This window comes from Lycorma delicatula, chromosome 13 (assembly GCF_047948215.1).
Source record: "Lycorma delicatula isolate Av1 chromosome 13, ASM4794821v1, whole genome shotgun sequence".
Taxonomy (NCBI): Eukaryota; Metazoa; Arthropoda; class Insecta; order Hemiptera; family Fulgoridae; genus Lycorma; species Lycorma delicatula.
Window position 1 is genome coordinate 44997854 of NC_134467.1, and position 15321 is coordinate 45013174.

General features: G+C 32.7%; 1 protein-coding gene across 2 annotated transcripts in view; it reads right to left on the reverse strand.

The window, feature by feature from the left end:
- The window catches only part of LOC142333667 (uncharacterized), a 59754-nt gene that overhangs the window by 22426 nt on the left and 22007 nt on the right, over nucleotides 1-15321 (reverse strand). For both annotated transcript variants that reach the window (XM_075381073.1, XM_075381072.1), the window contains exon 2: nucleotides 1995-2160. In XM_075381073.1, coding sequence (XP_075237188.1) covers nucleotides 1995-2160 — 166 coding nt within the window. The remainder of the gene's footprint in view (nucleotides 1-1994; nucleotides 2161-15321) is intronic.

A 15321-nucleotide genomic window follows, 5' to 3' on the forward strand; every position in this document is an offset into this window, starting at 1 on the left:
TTCCTCGTTATTAACAGAACCGGTCTTTCTAAATTTTGCGACTAACCTTAATACTGATGTTTTGTTAGGAGCCGGTTTATCTGGGTAGTTATGGCTAAACAAATCTTGCACCGCAACCGGTGATTTCGTACTGAAGTACGACTCGACAATGAAAACACGTTCATCTAGCGAAAACACCATCTTGTCTCTAGCGATACACTGAACGTTATGATCGCATTGTTGTTACTATCGGTAGTGTTCTACTGCGTCGCCGCGATGTTCAGATGTTGGACGAGTCCAATTCAGTAACGAGTAGGTGAGTAAGCTTGACTTTTGAAATTTCATGGATGAGTGATTGATGGGTTGCGTTTTATATGGGACACTCTGTTTTTTTATTTTCTACTTTTTAGTCTTCATAAGTTAATACTTTACAGCTGCGTTGGTGCACAGGTTCAAGCGTATTTAGCGAAAGATCGGATCGGTACGTTTTCCGGTAGGTGAATGCAATTAAAACATAGGGAAAAACGGTTTAATTCCGGATAACCAAGATCCGATCGATCAAGAATGTACTCGATACGTTAAACAGTTAGCGCTTGATCTGCTGATACATACGCCGTTTGAATAGTGAAAATCGGACGAGCGGTTGTCGAGATATTACGATGGTACTCCATCGCACCCCTTCCCCAATTTCCGAACAGCGCCCCGGGAGCACTTGAAAATATTATCAACCGACTGGTACCACTGGGAGCAGATGGCTTTACGGTCGAGGAGTTGACAAAATTTTTAGAGCGCTAGGACCGACTGTTTTTGAGATATCTGCGATTTTCGTCCGAAAATTCGGACTCGGTTAAAAATTACTAAATTTTCCCAAAACTTGGGTCGCTATTGTATAGAATTTGTTGTACCAACTGTATACCCTAATATATATTTGACTTGTTTATAAAACTAATAGCGTGTTATCATTTAGTTCCAGTCGGTACTTCAAAACCCACCGGGTTAGTCTAGTGGTTAACGCGTCTTCCCAAATCAGCTGATTTGGAAGTCGAGAGTTCCAGCGTTCAAGTCCTAGTAAAGCCAGATATTTTTACACGGATTTGAATATTAGATCGTGGATACCGGTGTTCTTTGGTGGTTGGGTTTCAATTATTCACACATCTCAGGATCGGTCGAACTGAGAATGTACAAGACTACACTTCATTTACACTCATACATATCATCCTCATTCATCCTCTGAAGAATTATCTAAACGGTAGTTACCGGAGGCTAAACAGGAAAAAGAAAAAGAAAAAAAAGTCGGTACTTCAAACGTGTCCGAATTTTACATCTAAACTAACCGAAAAAGTCTAGGTTATCTTTCACTAACAAAATATGCATGTAAACGAGATTGCATAAGTTCAAGGGGCATTTTTTTCGCTTAGCAACTTAGGGGTATCTTAACGACTTGAAAATGTTGGGAAAATGTATTCTCATCAGCAGCAAACCTGTATGCAAAATTTCAGAGCGAATGAGTAAGTGGAATTCTACTAAATTAGACTGAAAGGTTTCCTACCGTGACATTTACATACGTAGTCCAACAGCGAGTTAATATAAGAATAATAATAAAATTGTGTAGCTAGTTTTATTCAATTTTTTTATATTAATGAAACCAATTTAATTTTAAATAACTTAATTTACTCTTCCAACAGAAATCAGAACGATATTTTTCGCAAGGTATAATAACGCGAAAACGAAGCTTTTCAGAATCCATGTTAATATATATGAGTTTCTCTTTTTAATTTAACTTATAAAAAAATTTCCTAATTTTCTTTTTTGTTTGTTCCTGAGAAACTTATTTATAGCAACCTGATGATGCATTTAGTAAGCAGTAAAATGCGTTATTATTTTTTTTTTAACATTTAGTTGCTATTTATAAAGTTTTTTAAATTTTATCCTAATTAAGTATTTTTTTTTTAAAAAAGGTAATTTTTTATTTAAAGAATTAGTTAAAATAGATATATTAAAAATTAAACATTTACCTCTTGATGAAGGTTCTGCTTTCAGATCATCTGCTTGATTTACAGTTGATATTGTTCTACCTTCTGTTTGCGGTAATAATTTTAATCCATCGGTTCTTTCTTCTTTTGCCGAAACTAAAGTTGAAAAATTTACTGTTAGAACGACCAGCGTACATAGTAAATGTATCTGTAACAAAAAATTAGTTTTTTTTTTATTAATGACATCAAATTCTCTAAAAAAATTGTAATAAAATTTAATTGCATTAAAATATTTGAGAATTTTAAACTATTTCTTTTAAAATCTGCCAGTTTCCACGGCGAAGAGATAGCGTCTCCATATTACATTTGAAGGTCCCTGGTTCGAATCCCGGTCAGATCATTTTTCATACCGTACGAATATCCATTTTCACATTCCTACTTCTTTGTAATCTTCTGTGGTGAATTAATTTATTATTTAAAAAAAATAGATTACTTACAGGCGATTCTATCAATTTTAGTATTTATTTTTAACCCTCAACTTAAGCGAAGCGAAAAAATGGGGTTGTGTTTTCCATTTACGCGGTGTATGTTCACGATTTTCTCGGTACCTATTGCAGTCAACGGTTTAATTCACTTACAAAATTACTTGTAATTTTACCAAAAAGGTTTTTTTTTAACCTCCGGGAACACCGTTAGGTATTGCTTCAGAGGATGAGATGAATGATTTGTAGCGCGTGTGAAAATGCCATACCTGACCGGGATTCGAACCCGGGACCTCCGGATAAAAGGCCGAAACGCTACCACAACCCACCAAAGAGGCCGGCGCGAAGTTTTACAGCCATAAATGTCCACTGGGCAGGTCTAATGGTTTACCTCATCGTCACAAATTAATTTAATAGTTGCTTTTTAAAGTCGAAGATTCTCAAGTTCGAATCCCAGTTAAAGTTTGTTACTTTTAGATGGATTTGAATACTAGATCGTGGATATCGATGTATTTTGGTTGTTGGGGTTCAATTAACCACATATTTCAGGAACGATCGATCTGAGTCTGTACAAGAATAGATCTCATATACATGTCAACCTCATTTCATGTGGCCTTGAGGGAGTTGATTATTGTTAACTAGTTAAACAGTTTGTAACATACACATTAGGAAAAGATATCATAAACTTTTAAAATATAAAATTTTAATATTTTATTTCATTCTATAAAGCCGAAGGTTTTTTAAATTTTATACTTGTATAATTTAAGAACAACTAATACGTTTTAAATAAAATTTTCATCATTGTATATTTTTATAAAAAATAATAAACCCTAAAATTTGTAAAAAAAAAAAATCCTTTTCGGCACGCCGGAAAGCGAAGGTAAATGTCACTGGTGCTTTGTAGAAGATAAAAAAGATTTCCACCTTAAAGTTAAAAAAACTTCAAATTTACTCAATACGACAATGGTTGCATGTGAAAAAAAGTTTTACATGTTTAGCATACGACATGTTTGGAGTGTCGCTTTATATGGAAGTGAAACTTGGACGATCGGAGTATCTGAGAAGAAACGATTAGAAGCTTTTGAAATGCGGTGCTATTGAAGAATGTTAAAAATCAGACGGGTGGATAAAGCGACAAATGAAGAGGTATTGCGGCAAATAGATGAAGAAAGAAGCATTTGGAAAAATATAGTTAAAAGAAGAGACAGACTTATAGGCCACATACTAAGGCATCCTGGAATAGTCGCTTTCATATTGGAAGGACAGGTAGAAGGGAAAAATTGTGTAGGCAGGCCACGTTTGGAATATGTAAAACAAATTGTTAGGGATGTAGGATGTAGAGGGTGTACTGAAATGAAACGACTAGCACTAGATAGGGAATCTTGGAGAGCTGCATCAAACAAGTCAAATGACTGAAGACAAAAAAAAAAGCATACGAAAAACCCCCATCTTCTTATAATTCTAGCAACATCTTGGTCATCTCTTGCCGTAAGGATTGATCATATTAAAAATTGTTTCAGACAAACGTTTTTGGTAATCAAAAAGGACTAACGACCCCTTTAAATCGATTCGTTGCTGTTCCTACTAAGGGAGGTATGATTATTTTTATCTTCGAAACCTCATTTTTTCCACCCCCTGAGCCAATGGTTGGTGATATTAAAAAACTTTACAAATATAAATTTTAATCCCTTATCTAAAAAATAGTAGTAACTTTAAACAAATTCGATATTTTGATTAATAAGAAAGTTATAGCGATATTTTGTTTTATCAAAAAAGCCCCCTCCCCATTTGCATCCCCATGGTCCGATTTTGCCCATTAACGAACTCGATTGAGATTTTTGGTCGTTATATTTTATGTATAAATTTGAAAGTGATTGACACAAAATTACGGCAGTTATCGTGTCCACAAGAAAGTGAAATATAAACTTTTGAACTGGCAGTTGTTTTGGGATCTGGTAGATGTGAAACGCTAAGTTATTCGAAATTTTCCGGATTTCTTGTGAAATCTACCTAATTTAAGGTTGTATTTCGATACCATATTTGTAATATTTTATACCATATTTTTCGAAATGTGAATTTTCTTAAATTTATCATAAAAGGTTGTGAACTTAGTTTCATAAATTTTAATTTTACACCGCTTATATCGGATATAAACAATAATTATTTGTTAGGAATTGTATTCTATGCGTTGCGAGTAATGTTTTCTTCATAGATCGGTAATTCTACGTTGTATGCGGTTCGTTTCCGCAAGCCGGTCAGCCTAGTGGTGACCTTGAGGCGAGAAAATTACGGTGTATCGTCTTTGAAGGATACAGGCCGTGTCTTTCTGTATGCGCTCAGAACGGTGTTAACTTTAGTGAATATTTCATATTGAAAATATATCTTCCATGTGAAAAATCGGTTTTCCGTTAGATTTCCAAGTATATCGATTTCTAATCGATATTGTGTTACAACGCTAATCGATAAATTTATGAAGACGAGATCGTCTTAGAAAGACTATGTATTTAAATGAAAGTTTTTTTTTTGTTTAACCTCCGAGTCTAAAGTTAGGCATTGCTTCAGAGGATGAAATGAATGAATTGTAGCGTGTGTGAAAAACCTGACCGGGATTCGAACCCGGGACCTCAGGATGAAAGACCGAGACGCTACCACTCGCGCCATGGAGGCCGTAATTTAATTGAACGTTAAACGAGCATAAAGATAGTTAAAGTTTACCGAAGTAATAGGATTTATGTAAAAATTACCAACGGAAATATTATTTCTCTTAAAAGGATATCTTCAGTCATTCGTTGTATATTAATGAAGTATTACTTGATTTTTAATTTTTAATTTTACCAAACGATTGTTAATTTTAATCAAAATTTTCATTTTACTGTTTCTAATGAAAATTCATTTCGTTTAAGGTTTAAATGAAATGATGATATTAATTAAAATCTAGTTAAAGATAAAAAAAAATCGAAAAAGGATACAATTTTAATGTTTTTCTTCTTGATCTTTACTTATATATGTATATATATATTCAGTAATAAAATAAATAATAACTTTTAATAGAAAAAAAGTCGTTTTTATAAAACGGGTATCTAAATTTTAAAAGTACACCGCAGAAAATATAACACATGATAGTTTTCCTCCTTCAGTATTCTTTCTATATAAATTTTTAAAGGTATAATGATAATGTAAATTATCATCCAGTTTAATTTTTAAAAAACCGAAACAAGTGATATTTATTAAAGGCTTAATAAAAAGTACTTTATATGTATATGTATAGTTTAGCATCCCTGCCACGTCTTTGACCGCGCTATATGCTTACTTGAGTTATCCGTCGTGGTCAGGGGATGTTTAGTCGGTCAGGGGGCTTTGCCCCCTGAAGTAGAATAATAATCTATATATATAAAAATGAATGTTTGTCTAACTGTATGTCTCTTATGCCTCTTACCATCTATTTGCCGCAACACCTCTTCATTTGTCACGTTATCCACCCGTCTGATTTTTAACATTCTCCTATAGCACCGCATTTCAAAAGCTTCTAATCTTTTCTTCTCAGATACTCCGATCGTCCAAGTTTCACTTCCATATAAAGCGACGCTCCAAACGTATACTTTCAAAAATCTTTTCCTGATATTTAAATTAATTTTTGATATAAACAAATTATATTTCTGATTGAAGGCTCGTTTCGCCTGTGCTATTCGGCATTTTATATCGCTCCTGTTTCGTCCATCTTTAGTAATTCTACTTCCGAAATAACGAAATTCTTCTACCTCCGTAATCTTTTCTCCTCCTATTTTCACATTCAGTGGTCCATCGTTGTTATTTCTCCTAGATTGAATTACTTTCGTTTTGTTTATTTTCATGCGGTAGTTCTTGCGTAGGACTTCATCCGTGCCATTCATTATTTCTTCTAAATCCTTTTTACTCTCGGCTAGAATTACTATATCATCAGCAGCAGTTGATGATATAGTAATTCCCCACCCCCAAACAATAAATATTAGATGTCTTTTTATAACTGGTTGTACATTTGTTAGAGGAATTTTTTTTAATTTTCTTCCATTTAACATAATAAAACGTAGACAAATCAAAAAATTTCTTGAGATGGGATTTTTAAGTGAGGTAAAGAAAATAAAGAAATATAAATATTTTGGTTTTTCATATATTATTATTTTTCAAGTATATATGAATAATTGCCAGCTTTACTTGTTTGTTTTTCGGGTCAGAGAGAGATCATGAAAAGTTGTGATTTGTAAAAATTCCTAATATTTTATAACTATAACTACAGAAGAGACTATAAAGTTACTATTGCCAAAATAAAAATGTATTTTTCTTTAATTAATTACCAATTTACATTTATAAAACAATAAATATTATATAATTACAATAATATTTTTAATTATACTCTCACGTCCTCAAATTAACTAAAATTAAAAGAAAAATCCCCAAGGTAAATTCCCATTGAATGATATCTGATTTTATTAAACATTAAACTTTCTACTTTCAGTTTAACAATAATTGATACCATTCATTACGAAGTTATTAGGTGTACAGTAATTAAATATTAAATCATACTTCAAACAGGATCTGTTAATTACATTAAAATATAAGAAAATTTTATTATTTATATATACAGATTGTATCGCGAAATTCTCCGTGATTTTTATAACCTATTTTACTCGTGAAAATAATGGAAAATTTTATATCCTAAAATGCTTCGTTTTTGAGTTACGTCTAGTGAAAGATTTCGTTCGGATTTCTACTACTCCGGTTAAATGAGGTCGTACTGAAATTTCTAGAACTTTAATTAAGGGCATAATTAGTGATTTATTATGTTTTTGACCTTAAAAATCGTATAAAATAGGTCCCAGAATCGTAACTGTAGTTGTTTTTGAGAAATGTGGGTGAAAACCAATAAATTATAAATTTATAAAAATTTTAGATATATCTTACAATTATTTTAATGCAAATAATTTAGAGAAATTCCACACGTATAGTAAACAAAAATATGTAATTAATGAACAGAAATTTTTTAAAGAAGATTAATTATTTATACAAGTACTAAATATAAACATAAAGAACAAGTTAAGTATCATTTTTGATAACATGGTTTTCCTTTTAATTACATATTAATACACTAGAGTTTCTTTATATTCTCTTCAGCATACTGTTAACATCAGACAGTCATGACAGTACACGTATTTTAACTTTTCACTTAATTATAATATTTTAACTTCTGCTGATGGTTTGAAAAAACCAATAGAACTCGAGGACTTAACACTTATTTGCTGGTAAGGTAGATACATCACTTATTAATTACTTTTAATTATTTTATTAAAATATATCAGTAGAAACATGTTCACGAAATTTATTAAATCAATAATTATCCGTAATATGATATAGTAATTCTAGCTGAGAGTAAAAAGGATTTAGAAGGAACAATAAATGGCATGGATGAAGTCCTACGCAAGAACTACCGCATGAAAATAACAAGAACAAAACGAAAGTAATGAAATGTAGTAGAAATAATAAAAATGGTCCACTGAATGTGAAAATAGGAGGAGAAAATATTATGGAGGTAGAAGAATTTTGTTATCTGGGAAGTAGAATTACTAAAGATGGACGAAGCAGGAGCGACATAAAATGCCGAATAGCACAGGTGAAACGAGCCTTCAATCAGAAATATAATTTGGTAACATCAAAAATTAATTTAAATATCAGGAAAAGATTTTTGAAAGTATATGATTGGAGCGTCGCATTATATGGAAGTGAAACTTGGGCGATCGGAATACCTGAGAAGAAAAGATTATAAGCTTTTAAAATGCGGTGCTACAGGAGAATGTCAAAAATAAGATGGGTGGATAAAGTGACAAATGAAGAAGTGTTGCTGCAAATAAATGAAGAAAGAAACATTTGGAAAAATACAGCTAAAAGAAGTCAGACTTATAGGCCACATATTAAAGCATCCTGGAATAGGCGCTTTAATATTGGAGGGACAGGTAGAAGAAAAAATTGTGCAGGCAGGCAAAGTTTGGAATATGTAAAACAAATTGTTAGGAATGTAAGATGTAGGGGGTATACCGAAATGAAACGACTAGGACTAGATAGGGATTCTTGGAGAGCTGCATGAAACCAGTCAAATGATTGAAGACAAAAAAAATCATAGCAAACTTTATTTCCAATTTAAAAAATAAAAAAAACCTTATAACATAATTTTTCAAAGCAAATTTCATTTTAACGCACCTCTTACGTCATAGTACAAAACATTTTTATGATCTCAAAAAAAAAAAAAATTGTATTGGTTTATGAACACACCACAAATCACTATTTCACCACTTCTTTCAAGGTCTATTAATACAACTTTAAAGAGAAAGTACATGATAATCTGAGAGAGTGAATTCAAGATTACACGGAGGGAGACCCGATATTGATTTTCTTGAGGGTTTAAATTGTGCGGGAAGGAGTATGCGGGCGGGTATTACCACACATTAAAACAATTCTTTTTGACCGTTTTTCTCGGATTTTCCTTCAAATCCCCTGTTTTTCTCAATAAATATTTTATTGTACACACACACACACACACACACACACGCACACACACACACACGCACACACGCACACACACACACACACACACACACACACACACTTTACTATCGAACCACTTTATAATATTCTAATACTGGGTCTTGTTTTGGCCTTTGTGACGGAAGTGGTAACATCTTGGCTTTTCACGGGAAGGTTCCGGGTTCGAATCCCGGTACACGTTACAAAATTGTAATTTCATCCTCTGAGTTAATACCTAATAGTAGCGGTGGTTTCGGAGGTTAGGGAAAAAAGTACTGGGCCGTCTGAGTTCATAAAAAAATAAAAAAGCTGACAACAAGGTTATAATACTTTGCTTAAATTGTTCTTATATAGTAATTGTTTAATTTACTCTTATATAGTAGAAAAAATAATGATACATGAAATAAACCAAAAAAGATTTTTTAAAATTCAACAAAAAAAAAAATCGATATTTTTAAGCTGTAATTGGCTCCTCCACCTGCATATTGCCCCCAGATTATTTTGTTTTGTCTGTTACACTATTACTATGCCTAGGAAGATATAAAAGAAGATTGGATTAAATACAGAGTGTCCCATATAAAACGCAACCCATCAATCACTCATCCATGAAATTTCAAAAGTCAAGCTTACTCCCCTACTCGTTACTGAAATGGACTCGTCCAACATCTAAACATCGCGGCGACGCAGTAGAACACTACCGATAGTAACAACAATGCGATCATAACGTTCAGTGTATTGCTAGAGACAAGATGGTGTTTTCGGTAGATGAATGTGTTTTCATTGTCGAGTCGTACATCAGTACGAAATCAGCGGTCGCAGTGCAAGATTTGTTTCGCCATAAGTACCCAGATAAACCGGCTCCTAACAAAACATCAGTATTAAGGTCAGTCGCAAAATTTAGAGAGACTGTTCTGTTAATAACAAGGAACACAAAAGATCTGCGTCGGTGTTGAATACGGATACAGTCGCTGAAATCAAAGACCGATTACTCGCCTCGCCAAATAAATCGATCAGACGTCTGTCTGCTGAAATTAATTTGTCTAAATCGACTGTTCATCGGGTGACCAAACGATTACAATTACGACCTTATCGCATTCAAACGGTTCATCGACTTCTTGAGCCCGACAAAGAAAAACGGCTACAATATTGTCAACGGTTCCGTCGATTTCTGCGCGAGGAAATTAACGTTATGGATTCGTTATTTTTCGCAGATGAACCACGGTTTCATTTGGACGGCTACGTAAACAGCCAAAACAGTAGAATTTGGAGCGCTGAAAATCCCCACGTTTATCACAAAAAACAATTACACCCGCAGAAGTCGGGCGTGTGGTGCGCGATATCGCGGAAGAAAATAATCGGTCCTATTTTTTTCGAGTACACCATTAATGCAGAACGATATCAGGATATTTTATTTCGGTTCATGGCACTCTTGGAAGAGGAAGACAGACGCTGCCGGCTACAACATGACGGTGCGACATTGCACTACGTAGGTTCAACTTCCGATTTCGTCGAGGAATTATTTGGTAATCGTGTTATCGGTCGAGGCTTGTGGCCACCAAGATCTCCAGATTTGACTGCGGCGGATTTTTTTCTACGGGGTTACCTCAAAGAAAAAGCCTACAGCGACAAACCACGAACACTTGAAATTCGATATTGAACAAGCTGTATTAAATATCCGGCCACAAAATTTGAAAATAGTTGCAAGAAACGCTGTAAAAAGAATTGAAGCTTGAATTCAAGAATACGGCGGCCACTTCCAATATTTACTCTAAATGTAAGGTAATGGATGGTAATAATAAAAATTACATTTACATTTACACATGCCTTTTTATTATTTCAATACCTACCAATATAAGGTTGGGTTGCGTTTTATATGGGACACTCTGTATATGCAATAAATAAAAATAAAAGCTTTTCAATTTTTTGGGGAAGGGAGAATTTTAGAACAATTTTTTTTTTTAAATGGTAAGATAATCATCATTCATGGATGTACTGATTTTAATATAAAATGAGCCAGCCTCCAAGGCGTCTCGTTCTTTCATTCGGAGGTCACGGGTTCGAAACCCGGTCAGGCATGGCATTTTCATACGCTACAATACCTCACGCGGTGATCCCAGAGGCTAAAAAATTTGATGTGGACATCACGTGTCTTCCTTGTACACCTATTAAATTACATTACACATTTTTTTTTTTTTTGTTTTTTTTTTAATGAAAAAAGTACATACATTTTTTTTTTCATTAACTTCTGATATTTTTTCTTTTTTTTTCTTTGTTATTGAATTATAATGTATCGTAAAAATTTTACAATTTATTTATACTTTACAATTTTTACAATATATTTACATTAAAAAAAAAAAGTTTAAAACAAAAGAGATTAAGTTTGATTCGAACCGATGTCCCTTCCCCTTGTAAGATCCAAATATTTCATTAATTAAAATTTTATTTTGCTATAAATCTGGAACCGATGAAAATAAGTACTTACAATACATCGTTGAAAATCTTACAATGAGATCTGGTTACTGCAGTTAAGAAAAAGTCCAAAATTCAAATTTTTTTTTGGATTTCGGTCTTTTTTGGGCGTTTTTAATCCAGTCCATTGCAATCAAATGTGGAGATGCAAAATTAGATGTTACAACAGTCCTAAATCTAAAATTTCAATATCCTACGGCTAATCGTGTTTGAGTTATGCGAAATACATACGTACGTATACACGTCACGCCGAAACTAGTCAAAATGGATTCATGGATGGTCAAAATGGATATTTCCGTTGAAATCTGAAAACCTAAATTTTTCGCGATCATAATACTTCGTTTACTTCGCACAAGGAAGTAAAACGTACTGAGCTTGGGAATTCCAAAAAAAATAAAAAAGCTGACAACATAGTTTTAATACTTTCCTGAAATTGGTTATTTATTGTTATGTAATAGAAAGTAATGATAAATAAAAAAAAAAAGTTTAAATAATTCAAAAAAATTGATAATTTTAAGCTTTAAACGGTTCCCCTACCCTTATATTGCCCTCAGAATGATTTTTATTTTTGCCTTTTGCTTTAATATTATGCCTAGGAAGGCATAAAAGAAAAATATATTTCTTTAAATATATTTGAAATTATTATTTTTTTTTTTTTTGTTAGATTATGAATTTATTGAATTTTATTTTATTTGATTTCATAGTAAATTTAAATTCTATGTATCCATAAGTCCTATGTATTTTTTTTTAACTTAATTTTCCAAATTAAATGTTTTATGCATTTTTTATGTTCATGTTACAAAAATCAGGTATTTTTATTTAATTACATATTGTATTTTAAATTAGTTCTTTTATTAATCATCCTATTATAATGATATGAATTCGTGGATAGCGCTCAAGGTTTCTTTTGCTACTTGAGTCAAGGATAAATATGTTGAATAAAATTGTATATGTAATTTTCAATCGACAATAAATAAATATTATGCAATAAATAAAAATAAAATCTTTTCGAATTTTGGGGAAGGGGTAATTTTGGATCAGTTTTTCTTAAAATGGTAAGATAATCCATACATGGGTGTACTGAGTTTAATATAAAGTGACCCGGCTTCCGAGGCGCAAATGATAAGCGTCTCGGCCTTTCATTCGTAGGTCTCGGGTTCGAAACCCGGTCAGGCATAGTATTTTCATACGCTAAAACACCTTACTGTGGTCCCGAAGACTAAAAATAAAAGGTTATATAAATTGAGGTATCAATTTTGACAAAATTGATACCAAAAAAGGGTTCACCCCACTCCTGGAGATATTAACTCCAAAATTTTCACCAAGACGCGAGTCTCTGTGCCAAATTTCATAAAAATTGGTTTATCCAGTAAAACGTTATTAAGTTTCAAATATGCCAACACACATACATATGTATGAACAAACATTACCACCTCCCACTTATTATTTGGGGGGGGGTCATGATCCAGGGGGGTCCCTGGATCATGAAATGTCAGAAATTCGAAAAAATCCGTACCCAATTTTTTTGACTTATTACCATACTTCATTTTTGTAGCATAGTTCTACACCTTTGATACCAGGAAAGAAAAAAAACAGTTAATATAAATTTTCCTTCTATTGAAAGCTGAGTTCTGGACTTTTTCCTGGTAGTCGATGTTGAAATTTACCATTATTCTCTGCCGCTTATTCTCTGGTTCGAATTCTTTCTTCATCGATGATTTTTCTATCCGACAAATACATACTTTTATTCATTTTTGTATCTTTGACAAAATTTTCGTAGATGATTTTGTAGGCAGAACCACGACTAATTTGTCCACCGTTTGCCATTTCATTGATGTAACTATTTTTCTTTTATGACAAGTAAAACCGTTCGTTGTTTTCGTCAACTGAAACCGTAAACGAGTTTCGGGAGTGTCCTTTGTTATTTGATCACTCAGTTATTATGGTGTAATAAAATACTGTCATCGTATCGTGATTAAATTTTCCGATTGATTTTAGCCCCTGAAAATCTTCAGATCATTAAAAATCTAACTCCTACTCATCTTTAGTTCAAACGGAAAGCAGAATGCTCATTTCCGATAATGTAACTGATTTTTTTTTGTCTTCAGTCATTTGAGTGGTTTGATGCAGCTCTCCGAGATTCCCTATCTAGTGCTAGTCGTTCCATTTCGGTATACCCCCTACATCCTACATCCCTAACAATTTGTTTTACATATTTCTAACGTTGCCTGCCTACACAATTTTTTCCTTCTACCTGTCTCCAATATTAAAGCGACTATTCCAGGATGCCTTAATATGTGGCCTATAAGTCTGCCTCTTCTTTTAGCTATATTTTTCCAAATGCTTCTTTCTTCATTTATTTACCGCATCACCTCTTCATTTGTCACTTTATCCAACCATCTGATTTTCAACATTTTCCTATAGCATAACATTTCAAAAGCTTTTAATCTTTTCTTCTCAGATACTCCGATCGTCCAAGTTTCACTTCCATATAAAGCTACGCTTCAAACATACTTTCAAAAATCTTTTCCTGACGTTTAAATTAATTTTTGATGCAAACAAATTATATTTCTGACTGAAGGCTCGTTTCGCCTGTGCTATTCGGCATTTTATATCCCTCCTGCTTCGTTCATATTTAGTAATTCTACTTCCCAAATAACAAAATTTTTCTACCTCCATAATCTTTTCTCCTCCTATCTTCACATTCAGTGGTCCATCTTTGTTATTTCTACTATATTCCATTACTAACTGAGTTATTGACTTAATATCTACGCCGTAATGTTTATTTTGAAATAACACATAACATCTATACGGAGAAAAACGTAGTTTTTCAACCGTTATAGAAACGCAAATACAAATATATTGCTGATAATTATCGACTCATCTCTTATTATATCGATATATCGATACCGAGACCTAAATAAACTTAGCCTTTTTTTTTCTTTTAACCTTTGAGACCACCGTTAGGTATTGATTCAAAGGATGAGATGGATGAACATTTTTGTAGCATGTGAAAATGCCGTCCCTGACCGGGATTCGAACCTGGGACCTCCTGGTGAAAGGCCGAGACGATATCATTCGCGCCACGGAGGCCGACAAATAAACCTAGCCTTGCATGTAAATATTATTACGTAATATCTGTTATTTCTAGGTTATTATATAAGTTTATTTGTGTTTGCACACAGACATACAGATATATATATATATATTATGTTTGACCGGAAATACAGACTAATACATGATTATTTAAAATGAAAATAGAATGTATTTAAGTTATTCATGTCAAATATGAATTTAAAGCACACAAGATATTGAAGATCAATTGCATGTCATATAATACGCACGCGCGCGTGTGTGTGTGTGTGTGTGCACGCACGCGTGTTTATAAAACATCACAAAATATTACAGGATGTTTGTATAAATCAGTAAATATTTTATCACCAAGTACTGTTAAAAAAGAAATCAGTTAAAAACTAGTAAAAAATACTTTTTCAAAAAAGTATCAACGCATTCTAATCTAAAATTTTACAAAGAAAATTAATTAAGAAATAAAAACAGGTAACAAATTAAAAATTAAATTAAAATAAACTAAATCTATACATAAAAAATCAATAATAAATTAATAATATAGGCATCGTTATTACTATTTTGCAGTCAGAAACGCACTAATTTTCATAGTGCAACGCAAGTACAGAGTGGTGCAACATTTGTTTTGGCAATAATTGTTTAAGTTAATAATTATTACAACTGTGTTTTATGTTGGCAGAAGTGACAGCAGTTCATGAATATTAGTTTCTTCTCTTTCTGAGTACGTTGTTTGCGTATCGTTTCAAGATGGCTGACAAAGGAAGACCGACTGTTGAAAA